Below are 24,471 nucleotides of genomic sequence, written 5' to 3'. Positions count from 1 at the left end.
TTACCTGCGTGTAATTTGCATTTTCTAGAAAACGGCTCCTATTATGTTTTCTTGTATAGATATAGCAACAAACAAAACGTAGACCCACTGATGCAATGGAAGTGCTCTCTTGACTTACAGAGGCTTTCACAAAGGATAAGAAGAAGGAGCCTGAAGATGAAAATTGGTCAGCGTATGATGAGCAGAAAGCGTTGTACGTTCTCCAGCACTGGGAAGAAATGCCGGGATATGGGCGTAATCTGGTTCCTGAGCACGTGGAAGTACGTTCTCTTTACAACAGTGATAGCCCAGGACTTGCACAGGTATGTTTACGGTAGTAGAGTAACACGTGCATAAGATACAAATTCCAATGCAATCTTTTTCTCGTACTCTTGGTATACTCTGGTGCATGCATTTACGCACTCTCGATTTATATCTGTAAGGAATAGTGAGAAAAACACTCCCTGAGATGTTTAGAAATGTAGTGGAACAAATAGAAACACAAGACATGAATACACTAGGGTATAATGCCCTTTCTATTTTCTAACCTGCATTTGTATATACCAGTGCGTGTAACATATGGTGTAATCACAAAAAACCATCTAGTGTCAGGTTGCAGGTAAAACAAAATATAAAAAAGGTTGGACCGTTAAGTCAGAAGCTGCCATAGCAGAATCAGAGCAGGTGGCTGGGTGGCAGTTAGTCTATAGTTGAGGTTAATGCGTTTAACATTCAATGGTTTTCAATCAGGTTGGTGTGGTATGGTAGCAAGTACATTACCAAAGCGGTACCACAAATCAGAAATGATGTTATCATCAAGTAACCAACCCACGATGAGGGCATGTTCTTCTGTTCCATCCTGCTCCTCGTAACCCCTGTGCTCCTTAACATCTACATGAATTGGCTGCTGCCTGCCCCCAGTAGCCAGTTGAGGACCATCCTTACCGGGAAGACAAACACATGCTGGCTTCTACCCCTTTTGTGGCCCTCCCACCATCACAAATGCTTCTCAGTCAGGTATGACAGCCATAAACAACTTACAAGATTTACAGCGTTCAGCACTTCCATGAACTAATGCACGATGGCAGCGCAGCCATCATTCATTCTTTAGTCCTGGAGCGGAGCATTTCATAGAAATGAATGGAAATAAAGGCAGTCTGACAACATTGGGTGTTTTTGGATGATACTCATTGCATAGGGGATCAGAAATCTGTTTTGTTTGCCCCAGTAGAGTTAGCCCTACTAGATGTGAAGGAAAATCTACTACAATTTCTTGAGGACGGTAGCATAGGATTACTTATGTGACTGGATTTGTCAGCTACCTTGGATACTCTTGATCACTCGGTATTGCTCAATCTGTAGTGGTAGCAGTGTCAGATGATGCTGTGAACTGTATGAAATACTTCCGGGAAAGTAGACCATCTATGGGACGAATTGGGCAATTTGATCCTGAACGAAAGCTAGTTGTTGTGGGTTCTGCAGAGTGCCTGGTGTCCCCACTCTACTTCAAAATCTATATCAAGCCACTACATGATTTACTTCTTAATCACACAGAAGACACGCAAATCAAGTTTCTTAAAGGAAATGATTATGAAGCCAGTATCATGCACATCCACATTGTCAGCTTGGTAGAAAAATAGATGAGAAAAAATTGGTTAGTCCTAAACTAAGAGAAAACTGAGCTTCTTGTGGTCTCTCTGGTGCAAGCCATGCATAAATATTCTCTTTTGTACGGAGAGATTATGCTGTGCAGCCATAGGATTCGAATATTAAAGAAGGTTAAAACATTAGGTGTAATTTTTTATTCCATTTTATCTGGTAACATTCAAGTGAACAATATATTAAGTTGAATCAACTATTCTGCTCGGACAAGTACAACTTCTGCTACCTCCTACTCACTGTAGTACCATCGCTCATGCTGTTATTGGTACTAAATTGCACTACTGTGGTGCACTTTGTGAAGGTATCAATCAATCACCCTAAACCAGCTGCAAGTATTATAGAATACCACTCGCAGGATTGTCGTTAGATCCTCAAAACATAAACATTTTCCACCAATACTAAAAAATGAGATTGGCTTCTGGTAGAAGGTCACATTCATTTCAAGAGACTAAGATTAACTCATAAAGCTATGTATAGTGCTGTACCTACATATTTGAAAAAGTGTTTTCAGTGGCATTTGATGAGTGGCCCCAAACACCCACAGCAGAGTGACCTACCCCTCTAGATTTGGCCTCAGACATTTTAACGGGTGGTTCTACTGCATATCCTTCCAGATTTGCTAAAAACTAATTTACTCCCTGTGATGGATTACACAAATCAGCAACATTTTTCACATGCTTCAGCCATTTCAAATTATCAGAGAAGTGTACTGCTAACTGATCAAAATGCCTTAGTTTTGTTAGTTGCCCACCATTTGGGTAGAACCCGTTCTTGTTTATCTTTGCAACTAATATTACCATCACCTATGATTGCTGGTAATTCACTAACATTTCATGCTCCACCATAACGCTTGAATAGGCATCAATAAGTGTTTGGGGTGATTTTGGTTGAATGCACAATTAGCCTTATGTGCAATTTTACATCTCTCTGGCTTCTCTTTGTCAACCTCTTGGTTCTGCCATCACGTGTCACACACATCTTGCCAGTCTTTTGCCTTGCCGTGCTGCATTCGCTCATAAAAGTAAACTTTGTGGGGGTTTTGTTCATACCCCACCTTTCAATGTCACTCTTCCACACTAGTTTTTATTGCATTCAGTATTTAATATGTCTAACTGCAGGGTTCCATTCAGTTTGATATTCAATATGCATCCGTTATATTCAATTTCATATTTTCCATCAGTTTGGCATTTAAGATGCATTTGCTATGCTTAATTTCAACTTTTCTTTCAGTTCGGTATTTAATATGCATTTGTTTTGCTTAATTTCACATTTCTTGCCATTACTGTACCTTAAATATCTTGATGGTGTGCAGACAGGGGTCCCATACAAACATATGTAGTTGTTTCCACAAGACCAAAACCAAGTAAGAAAACTTGCATATCCTTGATCTACAGAGCCTACTTAATAAATTGAGGAAGGTAAACCAATTAGATTACCAGCATGGGACCTTAAGTAAGTAACTGGAGCAAGAATCTGCATTTGGAATAATGAATTCTTTCCTCCCAAGGATTCTTCATCTATGATATTCTTATCCCAGTACAGCTGCCCTTTGGATATGTTTCCATCACCAGAGGGCACAGTGTGGCTCTGCAAGGGCTGTGCTCGACACCCCTACACCTCCCATGATGGACCTGGAATCCTAGTTAGTATATACTGAGGCGCTGGGCCCTGTGGCCTCAGTCCCCTTTTTCCTCACACTCTGTCAGCATTGGGAACACTCTACCTACTTAATTTCAACAATATGCCTAATCCCACAAACGCCTCAGGGTTCAAGCCTTGTGGACATTACGGCTAACCAACGTTGGTATTCGACCACCATAGAATGTGTTTATACTACCTAGCGGAGGATCATGACATGCAAGGCAGTGAGTCGTGCCAGTTCATGCAACCTAAGGCCCTTTCGGGAACAGGCGACTACATTTTTTACCTTTGTCTACAAGGCGAAAGTTGATTAAAAGCAATCTCGGTCGATGTCGCAGGGCAAAGAGTGTCAGTCAGAGGACAGATCTTTAATGCACAAGAAGAAGAAGAAGCACAAGAGGTCGCGTTCGCTGTTCAGTTCCTCTTGGCTTCATTCGTCTTCCTACTTGAAGAATACAAGTCACAGATCAAGGGACTCCCAGGAATCTACCCCACATCTACCATTTAAGACCCAATCATCTACTCCATAGGAATGGGAGACCTACAGGCTGAAGATGCTTGACATCTTCACCACGATCGCAGCGCGGATGGACAAAGCACCAGAGCCATCACTAGCTCCCACAGGACCCACTGCATCTGCTCTTGCAGGCAGGGAACCCTTTGGAGACTGCGATTGTGCAACTATGAGCCCAGGTCCAGCTCCTATTGTCATAGACCCATTGCAGTGCTATTAGGCTCCACCTTTGGGTGTCGAGGCATTGGCGCCAGTGTATAGCTCTACCTTGGCCAATGGCAAAGAGGCAACCCCTGAGTATGCTCTTCTCCTGATGAGACACTTCATGCCAAAAATGGGCCAGATCTTCAATGAGAAAGGGACCCCCATCCAATTTGGGATTGAACCCTTGTGCCAGGGTGGAGTCGGGCTGTCTGCTTCATCCCAGCCTAAGATCCAGTATGAGCTCAATGACATTCGGGATGAGGAGCCCAAGAAAGAGACACTGTTGTCTTTCAATATAGCAGTTGAAGCCTCACTGCTGAATGCCTGGGAAAAACCTGCCTTAGTTCCCGCTGTGGACAGAGAGTTGGCCCAGAAACATTCCAAGGCCTCCTCATACCCAGTTTCCTTTCAACGCATGCCTGCCCCAAGAGCATGGTGCTCCAAGGCACTACCGCCAACATGTGGATGTCCACTTTTCTTTCCCCAACGCCAGACAGGGTAAGTAAGAAATTGGATGTGTGGGGAAAGAAAGTTTTTGCATCGGCCAGCGTTGCCCCCAGAGTGATTATCACCTCCTGTGCCCTGCCCAAGTTCTCTTTTGGCCTTTAGTCTGCAGTGAGTGGCGCAGCCGAGCACCTCCCAGAGGGGGAGGTTAGAGAAGGGATTGCACATGATGGCAGAGAGGCTTGTGTCACCAGATCCTACAATCAGATCTGTATGTCTGACTGCGTGAGGCATGTGATGGTGACTGACACGGTTCTGAAACGTCACTCCTGAATGAGAAATTCTCGGTTTGCACAAGATGTGCACATAAAGCTCCTAGATATGCCATTTGACGGGCATAACCTTTTTGGGGCTAAAACTGACAAGTCTTTGCAGCGGTTCCAGTCCTCTAACATAACACCCAAGTCTTTGGGCATGCCTGTTCAGCAACCACCAATGACAGCTGGCATAGGTCATGGTTTTTGTCCCTCTGAATCAAATGCCCCCTGGGAAAGGGGCTTAATGGCTTCCGGTAGACAATCAGCTTGCCATTTCCATAGAGAGATAGCACCGACACTCAAAGAGACAGTATTGCTTCGGCCACAGTGCCCTCAGCAAACCCAGGCTAAAGGTCCCTGTGAAGTTAATTTTCTTCACCAGTCACCAGTGGGAGGGAGAATATCCTACTTAAGCTTGGAATGGACCGTACCACGTCCAAAGTATAGGCGTCACAGGTCGTTCAACAGAGTTATTGATGCCCTTTCATTCAATGCCCTCCAGATCATCCCTCTCTTCATTCCGCTCTGCCTCCGGACCCCTCTCCTCTTGGTGGAAGTCTATCAGCTTCTGTTCAAGAATACAGAAACACCTGTGTATGAGCGCGATGTAAATAAAATATCAAATCATATCATATCATAACACAGAAGAACTGGCACCATGCTCAGAACGAGGAAAAGGGTGGTACTTGACTAATTTTCTGGTTCTGAAAAAGGAGGGGGGGGCTTGAGACTGCTGAATCTGTTGCTGCGCAAGAACACATTAAAGATGGTCCTTCTGTGTCAGATCCTTCAAGCCCTCCATCTGCAACACTGGCTGGTGTCACTGGTCCTTCAGGACGCCTACTTCCATGACTGATCATTGTGAAGCACAGGAAGTACCTGAGGTTTGTTGTAGGCCAAGATCATTACCAAATCAAAGACCTGCCATTCTGTCTTTCTTTGGCGCCTAGGGTTTTCACCCAGCTTCTGATGGTGGTGGCATATCTCTTCAGGAGAGAAGGCATTCATGTGTTTCCCTACCCAGATAACTGGCTCGTCTGAGCTTACTCCCCGACAAGGCGATGGCACATGTTCTGCGCATCAAGTCTGTTACATAGCTTGGGCTATTCGCTGAACTTCAAAAAGTCTTACGTTTCGCCGTCCCAGGCCCTCTGGTTCATTGGGGCAGTCTTGGGACACTCACCTGAGCAGAGCCTTTCCCTCTGTTGACTGAGTGGCAAACATCTCTCAGACGGTGCAAGTCCACCAATACCAGGATCAAGTTCTGGCCTCATCATTCCAGCATCTGCTGGGTCTAATGGCCTCCTGCATTCTGGTGGACACAGAAGCCCAGTTGCACATGAATCACTTCAATGGCTTCTCTATTGCCAGTGGCCTCAGTTTCAAGGAAACATGTCAGATCTTCATCAGATATCAAGTTGAGTTTTGCAAGACCTTGCATGGTGATCCGTATGAGACTGTTAAAGGGTTTGTTGCTTTGGCAACCCTGACCTCAAGTAAAGGTGGTCACTGATGCATCCTAGTCCTGAAAGGTTGGGGCGTTCATCTGTCATATCTGTCGGTATACTGAATGGGGTGTCCCTATGAGTCTCGGGAACACACCAACTTGTGGTATTGAAGGCTATCAGGCTGGCACTGGTTTCTTTATGATGAATGTTCCTCCCACGGATTCCTCACCTCTTTCCCTACCTGCCCCACTTGGTGGATAGCTAGTACACCGTTATTTCCGAGTCTCTCAGTATCGGAGTGCTAGGGAAAAAGGTTGAAACTAAGGTCACGGACCTCAGCACCTCAAAATATACTAGCCCCAACATTGCATTGGGAGGAGCATCCAACTGAAGCAACATTGCAAAGAGGTAAGTAATTTGGTATTTTTCATTAAAAGCACTCCAAGATCATACTCTGTGTTCAAAATGTGGAAAGCTCTGGAATAATCTGATGCACACCTAGCTTTCAAATCACAACTGTATTGTAGGATCCAAGACAACACTGGTAGGTTGTTGTATTGATCTTTCTTAAGCTCTGGCATAGGAGACCCTCCTCCACAGTGTCCCAGGCAAATGACTCCAGCTCAGAAAGCAGGAGACTTTATACTCCATGTTGGAACCTTTAGACCAGGTGCCAACTAGCATAACACGCCTTAGTTGTCTGATTCTCTCCCAAGTGAAAGGACATGGCAAATGGATTATAATGGGAGACCTGAATCTACAGAGGGACGACCGTAAAGATTCTACTACTATGGAGCTAGATAGGTTCACCAAGGCGATGGGCTTCACACAACATATTCAAGTACCCACACATGTAAAAGGCCATACATTGGACTGGGTTTTTTCAACTAATGTGAAACCTAGTACCCCTAATGTATCACCCTGCACTTGGTCGGACCCTTCCTTTATTGAATTCGGGGTTGACATTATAGCCGAAAAAAAACCAAAATTAAAATATTCGATCACATCTAGAAATATGAAGAGGGTGACACAGGGTGCTATGAGGGACTGGATAACCCCCACATTGCAAGAAGAGGTGGCAGCCACAGAGAAGGTGGAAGAAATGACAGACATTCTCTTGTACTCTTTAGCCAATGCTATTGATGCCATAGCACCGGAGAAAAATCAGAAGGTCTTGAGCCAACCAAAAAACACTTGTTTTTTTTAGGACCTCAAACAATTGAGAACACTAAAGAGGAAAGCATTTTATAAATGGAAAAACACTAAAGAGGAAGACTAATCTATACAGGAGCGGCTAACACATTTAAAAGGGCAATCATAAAGGCGAAGAAACAGTCCTATGAGGCTTGCATTCAGGAAGCTCAATATGATACCGAAGAAATCTTTACAATTCTAAGGGAATTGGAGAAGCCAGTTGTCATCCACCAAGTAGAACCTGATAAAAATCAGGAATGGTGCACACACATTCAACAAGCCATGATTGAGAAAACCAAAAAAATAAAAAACAGGCATTGAATAAACCAGGAAAGCAGCCCCTGCAGTTTCCCCCGAACTGCTATATGATCAACTAATTAATAGGCCACAGGTGGTACCTAAGTTTAGCTTTAAGAATATATCTGAAGACGAACTACAAACTGTCTCAAACTGAAGCCGTCTACCTGTAAAGGCGACCAATACCCAGCCACAGCTATCAAAGCTTGTTCGGAACTGCTTATTGGCTCCTTAATCAAGATTGTCAAAACATCATTTAAAGAGGGTCAAGTGCCAACCAGGCTCAAGGTTTCTTGGATCACGCCCCTACTAAAGAAATATGATCTAGACCCTAAAGAGGCAAAAAACGATCGGCCAATTACCAACTCATCATTCATTTAAAAAATCATGGACAGAGTAGCATATGAGCAATTGGCTAGCCACATTAAGGATCATACAATCTTGAGCTATGGCCAATCAGGATTCCGGCCAGGATATAGTACAGAGTCAGCTCTACTAGAATTAAAAGCAAACATGATGTCAATTAATGAAGGACCAACATGCTCCTCCTGTCCCTGGATCTCTCAACAGCGTTAGATTTGGTGAAACATCCGCTCCTCCTGGATAGGTTGGAAAATGTCGCTAATTTTAGTGATGATGCAAGAAATTGGATGCAGTCTTTCTTAGGCACTAGAACTATGCGTGTATGCAGCAAACAAGCTGAGGCAGATCCTGTTTCAGTGAGCTATGGCATTCCGCACGGAGCAGCACTCTCCCCTATCCTATATAATATAGTCACTGTCCTGTTTTCATGCTCTACAAAAAAAGATTTGTTTCTCGAACTACGCTGACGACTCTTAGTGCCTGATCACTCTGACAGGGAACTATGAGCAGGATACCAATACGGTGGCTGAAATATATGACTTAATTCGAGAATGGATGGATGCTAATGGTATGGCCCGTAATCATTGGAAGACAGAGCTCATGCTGGTCGGCTCTAAACACAGGCTTAACAAATCAACATACCAATCTTTCCGCATTGCAGAGCATGACATTCCGGTTAAAGTAAAAGTCAAAATTGTAGGTGTAACGTTTGACCAATCCCTGACTATGTCCGTGCATGTAAATAATTTGGTAGCTGCATCGGCTTACTACATCAGACTTCTTGTACATATACAACCTTTCTTGTCTCAAACTGGCTGTGAAACCATTGCCAGAGCCATTAAATCTGCTAAAACTGATTATTGCAGATCACTCCTTATTGGAGTGAATAAGGCCGAAATGAAAAAACTTCAAGTGGTGCAGAATAACGCTTTAAGAGCTATTATGGGCCTATGCAAATTTGCACATGTGTCTGAAGTGAGAAAGAAGCTACATTGGCTACCAATTGAGGAAAGAGTTGAGTTTAGGCTACTACCACATTCAAAGCACTTGCAGGAGATGCTCCCCCGTATATCATTAACAGATTAAAAATCAAACAGGCAGCACGCATACTTCGCTAGAATGGAGATAGGAACTTACAAAAACCTCCTTGGAATTAGTGAGAAGGGGTGCATTCTGGTCAAGTGCCCCCATGAAATGGAATGCTTTACCATCTGACGTCAAAAACTGTAGGACGATCAAGGAGTTTAAAAGTAAACTCAAGACCCACCACTTTATATGAGGTTGGGACCACTGATCTCTCGTGAATAGTACTAGGTTCTGGATCTGCGCCCGTATGCATCCGAGCCATTTTGGATGCGCATAACAAATAAATAAATACAAATAAATAAATGAGCTGTCTGGCAACAGTGCAAACACCTGGCTGTAGTTGAGCCTGTTTATCCTTCAAATAATGCCAAATACAAACATACACAGTTTTTTTGTACAATGGTGCCCACTAATATAAACATTTTTAAAGACACCTAACAAACCTCCCTTCCTGTACCACAATAATGCTTCTTCCTCTACTTCTAATTTTATCTCACACTCTCACCTTCTTGCTATCATGCTCTTGTTCCGAACTCTACCATCCTCCAACTGCACTGCATCCCTGAACACTCACCTCACTTTCAATGGGCCTGTGAATTTACTTTCACCTTCAGGTACACCACATAGCCTTCAAACCCACACCCTTTCACCTTTGTCCACCGTGGTAAGGCGTGCTCTCTTCAAAGGGTAGCTTTCCCCCCACAGATTCCTCATCTTGATAGATATCCCTCCACAGCTGTGTGTTCGGAAACCTTTCCACAGGGGACGTAGTGGACCTAGACTCGGACGTCGCTCATCGATCCGTCTTGCGTGGTGGCTGATCGTCAGCTCCGGAATGAGGTCCGGTGCCATACATATACCACGTCACTATGCCCCATGCCTCAGTTCCTTTTTTCCAGCCGCTCACATGATGCATCGGGAACTTGCTTGAGTTTCACTCAACGTTTTTCAGTAATTTCTTTCAATTTACCTGGACGATGTCTTTGCACCGGATCTCGGGTTTCAAGTGGTGCTCGGGTTGCAAGGCCAAAATGTTGGTGACGGACCAACATGACGTCTGTTTGTGGTGTCTGGGTTCTTCTCACGACACGGAGGCCTGCACATTGTGCGCCAAGATGCAACCCAAGTCACTGCGAGCAGAGCCGGTAATCTGGCCCTAGGCTGACCGTCGCCAAAGTCTCTGGCACGGTCTCTTGTCCGCTTGTCTGAGGCCGAGACTGCAGAGCCTACTCGTCCCGACGAGAGCCGGCACCACTAGAAAACAAAAAAGAGGTCCCACTCAAGAATCCATTCCTCGTCCTCTTCCTCACGGAAGAAGAAGCGACGCCACCAAAGGCGGGAATCAGATTCGCCCTTGGAGGGAGGTAAGCCCTCTAAGGTACCGACCACTCGGGAAGAGTGGGATTTGTTTAAAAAAGAACTGCTTGACATGTTTCGGCAGCAGGCCGCTGTCGGTGTGGCTCCCAACCTGACCAACAGTCCTCGACAGCAAAAGAGGCGGTTGGTACCCCCGACCACACGCCCGCCAAAAAGTCAATGCCTTTGGAGCCGACTGAGCTTTCGAGCTCCGTGGCCTACAAGGCCCAGAAATCGCCCTCACAACTCCTCTCCCACGGTGCCCATCAGAGCTACCAGAGCCAATGTCTAACCCTTCGGCCTCTAGATCTCCGCTACAAGCTAAGCCCTCGGCCTCAGTATCCAGGCCTGTGGAGCCAAAAGATAAGCCTTCGACATTGACCATCGATGTCAGCGCTTCCAACCGCTGTCACAGACAGCGTTTTTCGACTCAATGAAGCCAATTTTCAATGTTGATCAAGCTGAAGAATGTGAATAGGTCAACCCGATCTTTGTGGGATCCGGCAGCCTCGACTATTTTGAGGACCGAGACAACTTGATGGCACTGGCTCAAGGCCTTCAAGTTGCCAGTGGCTTGGACATATCTTCAGATCTTGAGTTGCAACACAAACAACACTACACTGACTCTCATGTCAAATTCAGGACATTGGTAGAGAAAGTGGTTGACACACTCGGCCTCAAGTTGTCCGTCTTTCCCCATCAACGGTATGACCTGACATCCTGAATGAGGGCCTGGCTGTTGAACACAACGTGCCCTTCAATCAGGCCATAGCTGACCCTTTGGCTTCCATCTGGCAGATCCCATGCACTTTGCCCTTGTGAGTAACAATGTCACATGGAAGTACAGGCTGGCAAGAGGGGATCCCTCTTTCCTCTCAACACACCCTTACCCGGAAGGGTTGGTAGTTCAGGCTACCACTATATCCTCCAGGCCCGCGGCATCCACGTTGAATCTCCCTACAGACAGGGAAGGCAAAAGGATTGACGCTTTGGCCAAAACAGTGTTTACCTCCGGCAGCATGGCTCTTACGGCCTCAAACGTAGCTTGCGGTTTCGCAAAGTTTTCTTATGGTTTGTGGAAGGCAGTAGAGCATGCAGCAGAATAGGTCCCGGAAGGTCATATGCAGTACGAATTTATAAGCTGGTTGAGAATGGAATGGAAACTGCCAAGCAGTCCTTGTAAAAAGGCCTGGATATTGCTGACTGTTTTGGCCGCTCCATGGGTTTGGCATTAGTTATGAGAAGGCAGGCCTATTTGAAAACTTCTGGCTTCTGCGCCAATGTACAAAACCGCCTTCTTGACATGCCTTTTGAGGGGGAGATGCTTTTCGGACAGAAGGCGGATGACTCTTTGGAGAAATTCAAGGAGTCTAAAATTGCTGCTAAGTTGCTGGATCTAGCTGTGCAGCCGGCTAAGCCGGCTTTCAGCTTTACCTCCAGAGGCAGAGGCTATAGGCGCTATGTTCCATATGGCAGGAAAGCGTAGCCCCCACAAGCCAGGCTGGGACAGAGATGTTTCTCGTGTCCTGGAAGGGCAAGAGGAGCTTCTAAGGGCCAGCAGACAGTAGCTGCGGCGGGGCCGACGGCACCTTCGAAGCCGCTTTGATTTTCCCCTCCCACGACATACCTGTTGGTGGACATTTGGCAGGACATTGGTCACAGTAGCAGGAGATAACCTCCGATGCCTGGTCCCTGCAGTTCATTCGGTGGGGTTATTGGCTCCCCTTTTTGAGAAAATCTCCAGGCAGACCCTCGTCTTCACCGATCCAACCGGCACAGGCACTCCAGGAAGGGCTGAGAGCCCTGTTGTCAAAGGGTGCCGTGGAAGAGGTGCCTCTTGATCAGAGAGGAACAAGCTGGTATTCCTGTTATTTCCTGGTACCCAAAAATTGAGGAGGTCTCCGTCCCATTCTGTACCTAATGGCTCTAAACAAGTTCCTCAGAAAAAAACAATGCAGGATGGTGATGTTGGGAGAAATTCTCCATGCTCTCGAGCTTCAGGACTGGCTGGTGTCCATAGACCTGCAGGATGACTTCTTCCATGTGCCCATACATCAGAAGCATAGGAAATTCCTGCGGCTCTTCATTGGGGCCAAGCACTATCAGTTCAAAGTGCTGCCCTTTGGGGCTTCAAGGGTCTTCACCAAGCTCATGCCGGTAGTCGCCGCTCACCTCAGGAGATCCGGATTCCACGTATTTCCTGTACCTGGACGACTGGCTGGTCTGGCGGAACAGGTTTCGACTCATCTAGATGACACCTCCTGGCTACTGCACAGGCTGGGCTTCTCCCTGAACTTAAAGAAAGCCCACATGACACTGGTCCAAAGGCTCCAGTTCATCAGGGCAGTTCTAGACACTCTGGCAGGAAAGGCCTTCCTTCCTGAGGAGAGAGCCGACAACATACAACACATGGTCCAGTTGTTCCAGACCCATGCCACCTCACCAGCGGCTTCCTTTCCCCGCCTTTTGGGCCTCATGGCCTACTGCATTTTCCTGGTGCCAGAGGCCAGACTGCGCATGAGATCCCTTCAGTGGCTCCTATGGGACCAATAGTCTCCGTTTCTGGGCGCTCTCTCTGATCCTCTCAAGGTGTCTAACCAGGTAGTTTGCGTACTTGGATGGTGGGACATGTACGTGAATCTGATGCCGGGAGAACGCTTCTAGCCTCCTTGGCCTCAGGCCTGAGTGGTCACGGATGCGTCCCTGAAGGGTTAGAGCACTCACTACGAGGACTTGCAGGTGCACGGCCGCTGGACTGCGTCAGAAGCCAGGTGGCACATCAACAGGCTGGAGTTGCGAGCCATCAGGCTAGCCTTGAAGATTTTCCCCCTATCTCTCAAGGGGAACCATGTCCTGATTCTGACAGACAACGCAGTGGCAATGTACTACTTAAACAAGCAAGGTGGAGTGCATTCCCGTCCCCTCTGCACAGAAGCGATGCAACTGTGGTTCTGGTTGCTAGAGAATCAGATTATGGTCTCTGCCGTTCATCTGGTGGGGGCTGAGAACAGTTTGGCAGATGCTCTGAGGCGGCAGGTCTTTGCTCTCTGGGGTACCCCAGCAGTGGATCTGTTCCACGAAAGCCAACAGGAAGTTCAAGCTGTTTTGCTCGAGGGAATTCCCAGTGAACAGTGCACTCGGGACGTGTTTCTGGTGGATTGGACCCTCCCTCTCCTTTATGCATTCCCTCCGATCCCTGTCATTCCGTGGATTCTCAGGAGGTTAAAGAGGTTTCGAGCGACCAGGATTTTGATCGCCCTAGATTGGGCAAGGAGGACGTGGTACTCTGACCTCTTGGATCTGTCCATCTGTCTGCCTCACCGGTTGCCTCGACGGCTGGATCTCCTCACCCAGTTGGTGGGTCGGATACAACACCCGACCCTAAATTCCCTCAACCTACATGCGTGGCTCTTGAGCGGATGAGGTAGAATGACTAGGACCTCTCATAGGAAGTTCTTGAGGTGTTGCTGGCTGCATGCACACCATCTACGAGATCTCTGTATGCGTGCAGGTGGCGAAGATTTGAGGCATTGTGCAGGGAGCACAAGGTTGACCCCATCTCTTGCCCTACCACAACGGTAATGGAGTTCCTGTTGTGACAGGCATTCGGGTTGCAACAGTCAAGGGTTATTTGACGCCCCTTTCTGTTTTTAAAAAGCCCCCCGATCAAGGTTCCTTTTTTACCATACCGGTCATTGCCCAAGTCCTGAAAGTCCTGCTCAATACATTTCCGCCAACTCCCTTGGTTGTTCCGGATTGGGACCTTAACCTGGTTCTCACCTTTCTGACGGTGGCTCCGTTTGAGCCTATGCATTCTTCTCCACTTAGGTTACTGTCCCTTAAGATAGCCCTTTTGATTGCCATCACATCGGCCAGGAGAGTTAGTGAGCTACAGGCCTTATGCTGCAAGCTTCCCTTTTTCTGTTTCTTCAGAGAGAAGGTTTCTCTTAAGGTCCGACAGGGTTTTCTTCCGAAGGTTGTTTTGGAATTTCATCTTTTGCAGTCTATTGACTTGCCAGTGTTCTTCCCTCCTCTCTACCCTTCTAAGGAAGAAGAACTGTTTCACCGTCTCGATTCCAAGAGAGCCCTCAGTTTTTATGTTGCCAGCACAGCGGAGTTCAGGAAGACAGGCCAGTTGTTCGTCACCCTTTCTCTTTCACGCAAAGGTCTTGCGATTACCAAACAGACCATCTTGTGCTGGATCATTTTATGCATCAATGAGTGCTATCAGTTGGCGGGAAAAGAAGTCCCATCGGGTATCCGGGCCCATTCCGCCAGAGGAGTCTCTGCTTCCACGGCCCTCCAGAGGGGGTGTCCCTGTTTGGGACATTTTCTGTGCTGCCACATACTTTCACGAAGCATTATGCTCTTGATGTTGCACGTGGGGCTGATGCACATTTTGACAGAGCGGTTCTGCAGAACCTGCTTGTGTGATCGTTTCTGGCCACCTCCTTTGCCTTACTGCTTGGGGAGTCCATCAAGATGACGAATCTGCAGGAGAAAAGCAATCCATTGAAGGAGAAATTACCTTACCGTAATGTTCTTTCTATGGATTGTTCTCACACAGATTCCTCATCACCCCGGCCAGCCATCCCTGCTCAGAAAGTGTTGTGGCCCTTCGCTTCTGATTCCATGTAGTACGATGGCAATGGCTTTGTAGTGCTTATCTCAGTTGTTCAAATCAAAAACAAAAAAAAGAATCATGTTTTTCTAATGAAATGTTTTTAACCTCTGGTTTCTATTCCATAGTTGCCAAATTTAAGGCTGGTTAGCCTCCTTCCATTTTCCTATGCAGCGTTTGAGCTGGGAAAATTAGGGAGGAACTGAGGCATGGGGCGTAGTGACGTGGTATATGTATGGCACCTGATGTCACTTCCGGAGCCGATGATTGAAAACTGTGCAAGACGGAACGATGATCGATGGATGAGTCGACGTCCACTACTCCCCGTGTGGAAATGTTTCTGAGCAGCAGAGCTGTGGAGGGATATTTATCAAGATGAGGAATCTGTGGGAGGAGAATCCATAGAAAGAACATTACGGTAAGGTAATTACTCCTCCTCAATATCATACCTCTTTTTCATGGTCTCATGCATAACACTCATATGTTCCCTGAGTGCTTCTTCATTCACAAATCTCCTCCTTCCAAGCCAAGGAGGACACACAGAAGTGGTGGCCTGCCTCCTCCTTAATACCTGTTGTGCTCTTACCTGGCCCTCGTTAGGGAACACCTCAAACTTACCAGTTCCCGACCATTACCGCACAATAAACAGTTGGACTCAGTTAGGCAAAACATAAGACTCATAACAACCAATGAAGATAATTATAAAAGGCTGGTTATAGGCCGTTTATTATACCAGACACAAGTTTAGATATCTCTATACTTTGGTATGCTTGGATACTCATGAATAAGAATAGAAAACAACAAGTCGACATGTAGTTAGCTATGTTTGGATATATATAGGAATGTACATCACTGTCAGCGCTGTTACTGAAGACACCTCCATCTTGGCCACTACAACACTGCTTAGTCCCACAGCAGATAGGCAAAGAGATCACGCACAATAATGGGGTCTGGAGCGGAGCATCCTCCCTTCCAGCAAGACTACTTCACCCGGGGATCCAAGTTCTGACTGCTATCCTGCTTACCAGCCTCTTTATTTTTATGGAGTCTTTTCCCCGCCTCCCTCCATTATGGCTGCCCTTCGCCGAAGAGCAGATCATAAGTGAAGGATGCAAAGGGCCTCATCACGAGTTGGGCGGTAGGGCCGGCGCTATTAGCGCTACCGCCAAACCCCCCGGCGCTAATAGCACCAGATCACAGGTTTGGCAGAGTGGTTGGTTCCCATTCCCCATTGAGCCCAATGGGGAATTTTCACGCTATTACTGCCGGCGAATTTCCTACTGGCGGTGATAGAGCCGAAAATCGGCACATTTTCGGTGGATTTCCCCCCAGCTCACAGCTGGGGGGAAATCAGCCAAGGCCATGATTTGGCAGACCCTTAAATGCAGCGGTAATAGCGCTACCGCTGCATTTAAGAGTTTCCGCCAAACTCGTGATGAGGCCCAAAGAGTGGAAAAAAACAGTCAGAGGAGCAAAACCCCTGCTCTCTTCTCCTCGCATTCATTCCCAGGGCTCCTTATCACTGCACCTGCAACGCGCTCCGACTCCCTTCCAGTTCATCCTTCAGTCGACAATACTATAACTATTACCCGCAGTGAGCTCCTTCGATAATAATATTTGTGTGACCTTGCTCTGTCTTCGCTACCAAGTTGTCTGCATGTTCTGCTCAACTGGCAAAGCCTGCCAAAAGGCCTATGCATTATTAGTCAGATTAAAAGTGAGTGTCCAGAATGGCTGCGGACCGACACCATGTTTTTTTGGCTCATAAGCATCACAATACCGCAAAGGGAACTAACCCTGTCATGGCATGTCGTGCCATACTATACGCATACGCTGTCTTCCTTATGCACTCCTCCCAATCCTCGCCCTCTTGTACAGACATTCTAATGCTCTGTATCAGCGTTCTGTTAAATCTCTCCACCACTCCATTAGTGGAGGGATGAATTAAAGGTGTGTTGTGATGCTCCACACCAATATTCCTCAATATAAATGTGTCAAAAAAAAAGAATTCCTTCATAATCCTTGACGTGAACTGTACTCCATTCCTGTCAACATCTTGCTTTGAAAACCTTAACGTTGAGAAATGGCATCCAAAAACTGCGTCTTCATCCCATTCTCGTTGCAAAAGGCCCTCCTCCACACTTTCCCAGGCAACTGACTCCAGCTCACAGAGCGGAGACTTTATACTCCATGTTGGAACCTTTAGACCAGGTACCATCATCCAAGTAACTAGCCTAACATTCTTGAGCTGCCTGGCAACAGTGTAAACACCTAGCTGGAGTTCAGCCTGTGCTAAATACAAATATATACATGTTTTTGTACAATTGTGTCCACTACTATAATGTTACTACAAACATATTTTGAAAAAAACATATATTCTTTTTTTTTATTATAACTTTATTGCTTCAAGCACCTCACATAGATAGCAAAACAACTTTCTGAACAAAGCAATGCTTAGCATATGACACAGAAAGAACCACCTATATCATAACATAGTAATCAAGAACAGGTCCTTCCCATTCTCCCATCATGTTTTTCATGTTCTTGCATACTTATACTTTCTAATGCCCAACCCAGCTATTCCGTGAACATCGGCGCCTCTTTCTAACACCCACACGGCTCCTTCCATCTTACACTTGCGCTGCCTTCATAGTGGCAGCACTAATTTCTTCTAATGCCCAACCTGCCACTTTGAGCAGCATCCCACATTCCTGCTGATACCCTGCTCTGCAATCTCAATGACAGTCCATATTCTTTTTGATACTCTCTCTGTTCTCCCCGTGGCAGCCCACTATTCATTCTGAAGCACAGCTTTCACCATAGCCTAACGGGAACTCAGTTTAACCAATAGGAGACCAATCCACCCGTTTGTTCTCCCTCAATCTACAGATGGAATAATAGCCCATTAGCAGATTAAACAATCTGGCCAGCCATCAAAATGAGGCCAGATTTAACACAGCCAACCAGGCAGATAATAGCTTTAAAGTGGTTTCAAGGTAATGTGCACCTCACACCTTGAGATGAGCCATAAAACCCACTCAGAAACTCAACAACCTTTACTGCTAGCCTTTATCTCAACTATATCCAATATTCCACATTCTAAACTTAATCTGTGCATCAGAATGGATCTGAATTCAAATATCCGTCAGATAATCTGGGAAATGCCATTCACACAAGTTGCTCCAGAGCCTCGGCATCTCCACCAAATCGAATGCCAAACTAAAATCGATGAACTGTTGGCATACTCATGCAACATTCTAAGGTGGTGGGGATGTGGCACAGCTGTCCCACTGTACCCCCGGGGAAATCTACACTGAGGACAAGCCACCCCTTCCAAAACAACCTTTCCCCTCTGTGAAAGTACATTTCGGCCACTGTGCTTACCTCTTGCTGTAGGACCAAGATGAATTGAATGCAACAATATCCTATGTATTCGTACTCAAGCATTAGACTAAAGCTTGAAAGTACCTGGATGTAACCAATGCCTATGCAAAAGATTAAGACTAAGCTTGAAAGTAATTGGATGTAACAAATTCCATATGCACAAGATTATGACTAAGCTTGAAAGTAACTGGATGCAACCAACTTCCTTATGCACAAGACTATAATGTAACTGTCTGTAACCATATTCTTATGCACATGCGCCCAGATGCCCAAGGATTATGTGTGCTATATAAATGTAATAAATAAATAAATAAAGTCGCCAGTGTCAAGATGCCTTGAAACAGGATAAATGGCGCTTAACGTTATACAATCGTTATAACAAAAATGTAATGTGGAATGACTATATAACAAAAGTTATATAACGAAAAAATAATTAAAATATATGTGTGGTAGGGTAAAGCTTGTGGGGAAACAGTTGGGGTGGGTATTTAGCTTTGGGAAAAATGGGTTCAGGGGGCCCCCCACCCCCACATTTTTTTACATGTTTTTTCGTTATATATGTTCCGTTATATAGTCATTCTTCATTAAATTAAATGATTTGCTTAACAAATACAGCTTAAGATGATATAATACATCTTCCGTGCTCCTACCAATGCCAGCTGGTGTTGCTTTTGTTTGCCAATCTGCTAATTTTAGTAAAATAACATTTCATATTCCTTATGGTGCCTACTCTGCTCCCACTGTGCAGCCACCATTGCTTCTGATGTTTTACTTGCTCCCTCCAGTGAGATGCCCTATTTCCTCTGATGCTGTCCTTGCTCCCTCCATTGTGATGTCCCATTGCTTCTGATGCTGCCCGTGCTCCCTCCAGTGAGATGCCCCATTGCTTCTGATGCTGTCCTTGCTCCCTCTAGTGAGATGTCCCATTGCTTCCGATGCTGTCCTTGCTCCCTCCAGTGATATGCCCCATTTCTTCTGATGCTGTCCTTGCTCCCTCCAGTGGGATGCCCCATTGCTTCTGATGCTTTGCTTGCCCCCTTCAGTGAGATACCCCATTGCTTCTGATGCTGTCCTTGCTCCCTCCAGTGAGATGCCCCATTGCTTCTGATGCTGTTTTTGCTCCCTCCATTGAGATACCCCATTGCTTCTGATGCTGTCCTGCTCCCTCCAGTGAGATGCCCCATTGCTTCTGATGCTGTCCTTGCTCCCTCCAATGAGATGCCCACTGCTTCTGATGATGTCCTTGCTTCCTCCAGTGAGATGCCCCATTGCTTCTTGATGCTATCCTTTCTCCCTCTAGTGAGATGCCCCATTGCTTCTGATGCTGTCCTTGCTCCCTCCAGTGAGATGCGCCATTGCTTCTGATGCTTTTCTTGCTCACTCCAGTGAGATGCCCCATTTCCTCTGATGCTGTCCTTTCTCCCTCCAGTGAGATGCCCCATTTCTTCTGATGCTGTCCTTGCTCCCTCCAGCGAGATGTGCCATTGCTTCTGATGCTTTTCTTGCTCCCTCCAGTGAGATGCCCCATTTCCTCTGATTCTGCCCTTGCTCTCTCCAGTGAGATGCTCCATTGCTTCTAATGCTTTTCTTGCTCCCTCCAGTGAGATGCCACATTTCCTGTGATGCTGTCCTTGCTCCCTCCAGTGTGATGCCCCATTGCTTCTGATGCTGTCCTTGCTCCCTCCAGTGAGATGCTCCATTGCTTCCGATGCTGTCCTTGCTCCCTCCAATGAGATGCCCTATTGCTTCTGATGCTGCCCTTGCTCCCTCCAGTGAGATGCCCCATTGTTTCCGATGCTGCCCTTGCTCCCTCCAGTGATATGCCCCATTGCTTCTGATGCTGTCCGTGCTCCCTCCAGTGAGAGGCCCCATTGCTTCTGATGCTGTACTTGCTCCCTCCAGTGAGATGGCCCATTGCTTCTGATGCTGTCCTTGCTCCCTCCAGTGAGATGCCCCATTCCTTCTGATGCTGTCCTTGCTCCCTCTAGTGAGATGCCCCATTGCTTCTGATGCTGTCCTTGCTCCCTCCAGTGAGATGGACCGTTGCTTCTGATGCTGCCCTTGCTCCCTCCAGTGAGATGCCCCATTGCTTCTGATGCTGCCCTTGCTCCCTCCGGTGAGATGCCCCATTGCTTCTGATGCTGTCCTTGCCCCCTCCAGTAAGAAGCCCCATTGCTTCTGATGCTGTCCTTGCTCCCTCCAGTGAGATGCCATATTGCTTCTGATGCTGTCCTTGCTCCCCCCAGAACTGGTCTTGCTCCCTCCAGTGAGATGCCCCACTGCTTCTGATGCTGTACTTGCTCCCTCCAGTGAGATGGCCCATTACTTCTGATGTTGTCCTTGCTCCCTCCAGTGAGATGCCCCATTGCTTCTGATGGTGTCCTTGCTCCCTCCAGTGAGATGCCCCATTGATTATGATGCTCTCTGTGCTCCCTCCAGTGAGATGCCTCATTGCTTCTGATGCTGTCCTTGCTCCCTCTAGTGAGATGTCCCATTGCTTCCGATGCTGTCCTTGCTCCCTCCAGTGATATGCCCCATTTCTTCTGATGCTGTCCTTGCTCCCTCCAGTGGGATGCCCCATTGCTTCTGATGCTTTGCTTGCCCCCTTCAGTGAGATACCCCATTGCTTCTGATGCTGTCCTTGCTCCCTCCAGTGAGATGCCCCATTGCTTCTGATGCTGTTTTTGCTCCCTCCATTGAGATACCCCATTGCTTCTGATGCTGTCCTGCTCCCTCCAGTGAGATGCCCCATTGCTTCTGATGCTGTCCTTGCTCCCTCCAATGAGATGCCCACTGCTTCTGATGATGTCCTTGCTTCCTCCAGTGAGATGCCCCATTGCTTCTTGATGCTATCCTTTCTCCCTCTAGTGAGATGCCCCATTGCTTCTGATGCTGTCCTTGCTCCCTCCAGTGAGATGCGCCATTGCTTCTGATGCTTTTCTTGCTCACTCCAGTGAGATGCCCCATTTCCTCTGATGCTGTCCTTTCTCCCTCCAGTGAGATGCCCCATTTCTTCTGATGCTGTCCTTGCTCCCTCCAGCGAGATGTGCCATTGCTTCTGATGCTTTTCTTGCTCCCTCCAGTCAGATGCCCCATTTCCTCTGATTCTGCCCTTGCTCTCTCCAGTGAGATGCTCCATTGCTTCTAATGCTTTTCTTGCTCCCTCCAGTGAGATGCCACATTTCCTGTGATGCTGTCCTTGCTCCCTCCAGTGTGATGCCCCATTGCTTCTGATGCTGTCCTTGCTCCCTCCAGTGAGATGCTCCATTGCTTCCGATGCTGTCCTTGCTCCCTCCAATGAGATGCCCTATTGCTTCTGATGCTGCCCTTGCTCCCTCCAGTGAGATGCCCCATTGTTTCCGATGCTGCCCTTGCTCCCTCCAGTGATATGCCCCATTGCTTCTGATGCTGTCCGTGCTCCCTCCAGTGAGAGGCCCCATTGCTTCTGATGCTGTACTTGCTCCCTCCAGTGAGATGGCCCATTGCTTCTGATGCTGTCCTTGCTCCCTCCAGTGAGATGCCCCATTCCTTCTGATGCTGTCCTTGCTCCCTCTAGTGAGATGCCCCATTGCTTCTGATGCTGTCCTTGCTCCCTCCAGTGAGATGGACCGTTGCTTCTGATGCTGCCCTTGCTCCCTCCAGTGAGATGCCCCATTGCTTCTGATGCTGCCCTTGCTCCCTCCGATGAGATGCCCCATTGCTTCTGATGCTGTCCTTGCCCCCTCCAGTAAGAAGCCCCATTGCTTCTGATGCTGTCCTTGCTCCCTCCAGTGAGATGCCATATTGCTTCTGATGCTGTCCTTGCTCCCCCCAGAACTGGTCTTGCTCCCTCCAGTGAGATGCCCCACTGCTTCTGATGCTGTACTTGCTCCCTCCAGTGAGATGGCCCATTACTTCTGATGTTGTCCTTGCTCCCTCCAGTGAGATGCCCCATTGCTTCTGATGGTGTCCTTGCTCCCTCCAGTGAGATGCCATATTGCTTCTGATGCTGTCCTTGCTCCCCCCAGAGCTGGGCTTGCTCCCTCCAGTGAGATGCCCCACTGCTTCTGATGCTGTACTTGCCCCCTCAAGTGAGATGGCCCATTGCTTCTGATGCTGTCCTTGCTCCCTCCGGTGAGATGCCCCATTGCTTCTGATGGTGTCCTTGCCCCCTCCAGTGAAATGCCCCATTGATTATGATGCTTTCTGTGCTCCCTCCAGTGAGTTGCCTCATTGCTGCTGATGCTGTCCTTGCTCCCTCCAGTGAGATGCCTCATTGCTTCTGATGCTGTCCTTGCTCCCTCTAGTGAGATGCCTCATTGCTTCTGATGCTGTCCCTGCTCCCTCCAGTGAGATGCCCCATTGCTTCTGATGCTGTCCTTGCACCCTCCATTGAGATGCCCCATTGCTTCCGATGCTGTCCTTGCTCCCTCCAGTTAGATGCCCTATTTCTTCTGATGATGTCTTTTCTCCCTCCAGTGAGATGCCCCATTTCTTCGGATGCTGCCCTTGCCCCCTCCAGTGAGATGCCCCATTGATTATGGTGCTGTCCTTGCTCCCTCCAGTGAGATGCCCCATTGCTTCCGATGCTGTCCTTGCTCCCTCCAGTTAGATGCCCTATTTCTTCTGATGATGTCTTTTCTCCCTCCAGTGAGATGCCCCATTTCTTCTGATGCTGCCCTTGCTCCCTCCAGTGAGATGCCCCATTGCTTCTGATGCTTTTCTTGCTCCCTCCAGTGAGATGCCCCATTGCTTCTGATGCTGCCCTTGCTCCCTCCAGTGAGATGCCCCATTGCTTCTGATTCTGTCCTTGCCCCCTCCAGTGAGATGCCCCATTGATTCTGGTGCTGTCCTTGCGCCCTCCAGTGAGAAGCCCCATTGCTTCTGATGCTGTCCTTGCCACCTCCAGTGAGATGCCCCATTGCTTCTGATGCTGTCCTTGCTCCCTCCAATGAGATGCCATATTGCTTCTAATGCTGTCCTTGCTCCCTCCATTGATATGCCCCATTTCTTCTGATGCTGTCCTTGCTCCCTCCAGTGAGATGCCCCATTGCTTCTAATGCTTTGCTTGCCCCCTACAGTGGGATACCCCATTGCTTCTGATGCTGTCCTTGCTCCCTCCAGTGAGATGCCCCATTGCTTCTGATGCTGTCTTTGCTCCCTCCATTGAGATACCCCATTGCTTCTGATGCTGTCCTTGCTCCCTCCAGTGAGATGCCCCATTGCTTCTGATGTTGTCCTTGCTTCCTCCAGTGAGATGCCCCATTGCTTCTGATGTTATCCTTTCTCGCTCTAGTGAGATGCCCCATTGCTTCTGATGCTGTCCTTGCTCAATCCAGTGAGATGCGCCATTGCTTCTGATGCTTTTCTTGCTCACTCCAGTGAGATGCCCCATTTCCTCTGATGCTGTCCTTTCTCCCTCCAGTGAGATGCCCCATTTCTTCTGATGCTGTCCTTGCTCCCTCCAGTGAGATGCGCCATTGCTTCTGATGCTTTTCTTGCTCCCTCCAGTGAGATGCCCCATTTCCTCTGATGCTGTCCTTTCTCCCTCCAGTGAGATGCCCCATTTCTTCTGATGCTGTCCTTGCTCCCTCCAGTGAGATGTGCCATTGCTTCTGATGCTTTTCTTGCTCCCTCCAGTGAGATGCCCCATTTCCTCTGATGCTGTCCTTGCTCTATCCAGTGAGATGCTCCATTGCTTCTGATGCTTTTCTTGCTCCCTCCAGTGAGATGCCCCATTTCCTCTGATGCTGTCCTTGCTCCCTCCAGTGTGATGCCCCATTGCTTCTGATGCTGTCCTTGCTCCCACCAGTGAGATGCTCCATTGCTTCCGATGCTGTCCTTGCTCCCTCCAATGAGATGCCCCATTGCTTCTGATGCTGCCCTTGCTCCCTCCAGTGAGATGGCCCATTGCTTCTGATGCTGTCCTTGCTCCCTCCAGTGAGATGCCCCATTCCTTCTGATGCTGTCCTTGCCCCCTCC

The 24,471-nt window shown here is 47.6% G+C and overlaps 1 protein-coding gene across 1 annotated transcript in view; it reads left to right on the top strand.

The window, feature by feature from the left end:
• The window catches only part of LOC138581135 (fer-1-like protein 4), a 1,598,034-nt gene that overhangs the window by 1,389,802 nt on the left and 183,761 nt on the right, over nt 1-24,471 (top strand). Inside the window, exon 39 of the mRNA XM_069652231.1 lies at nt 121-302. Coding sequence (XP_069508332.1) covers nt 121-302 — 182 coding nt within the window. The remainder of the gene's footprint in view (nt 1-120; nt 303-24,471) is intronic.

Source organism: Ambystoma mexicanum, chromosome 3p (genome assembly GCF_040938575.1).
Source record: "Ambystoma mexicanum isolate Mex_15411 chromosome 3p, UKY_AmexF1_1, whole genome shotgun sequence".
In the NCBI taxonomy this organism is placed as follows: Eukaryota; Metazoa; Chordata; class Amphibia; order Caudata; family Ambystomatidae; genus Ambystoma; species Ambystoma mexicanum.
Note: the sequence above shows the minus strand (reverse complement) of the source record. Positions and strands in the feature narration are given on the sequence as shown.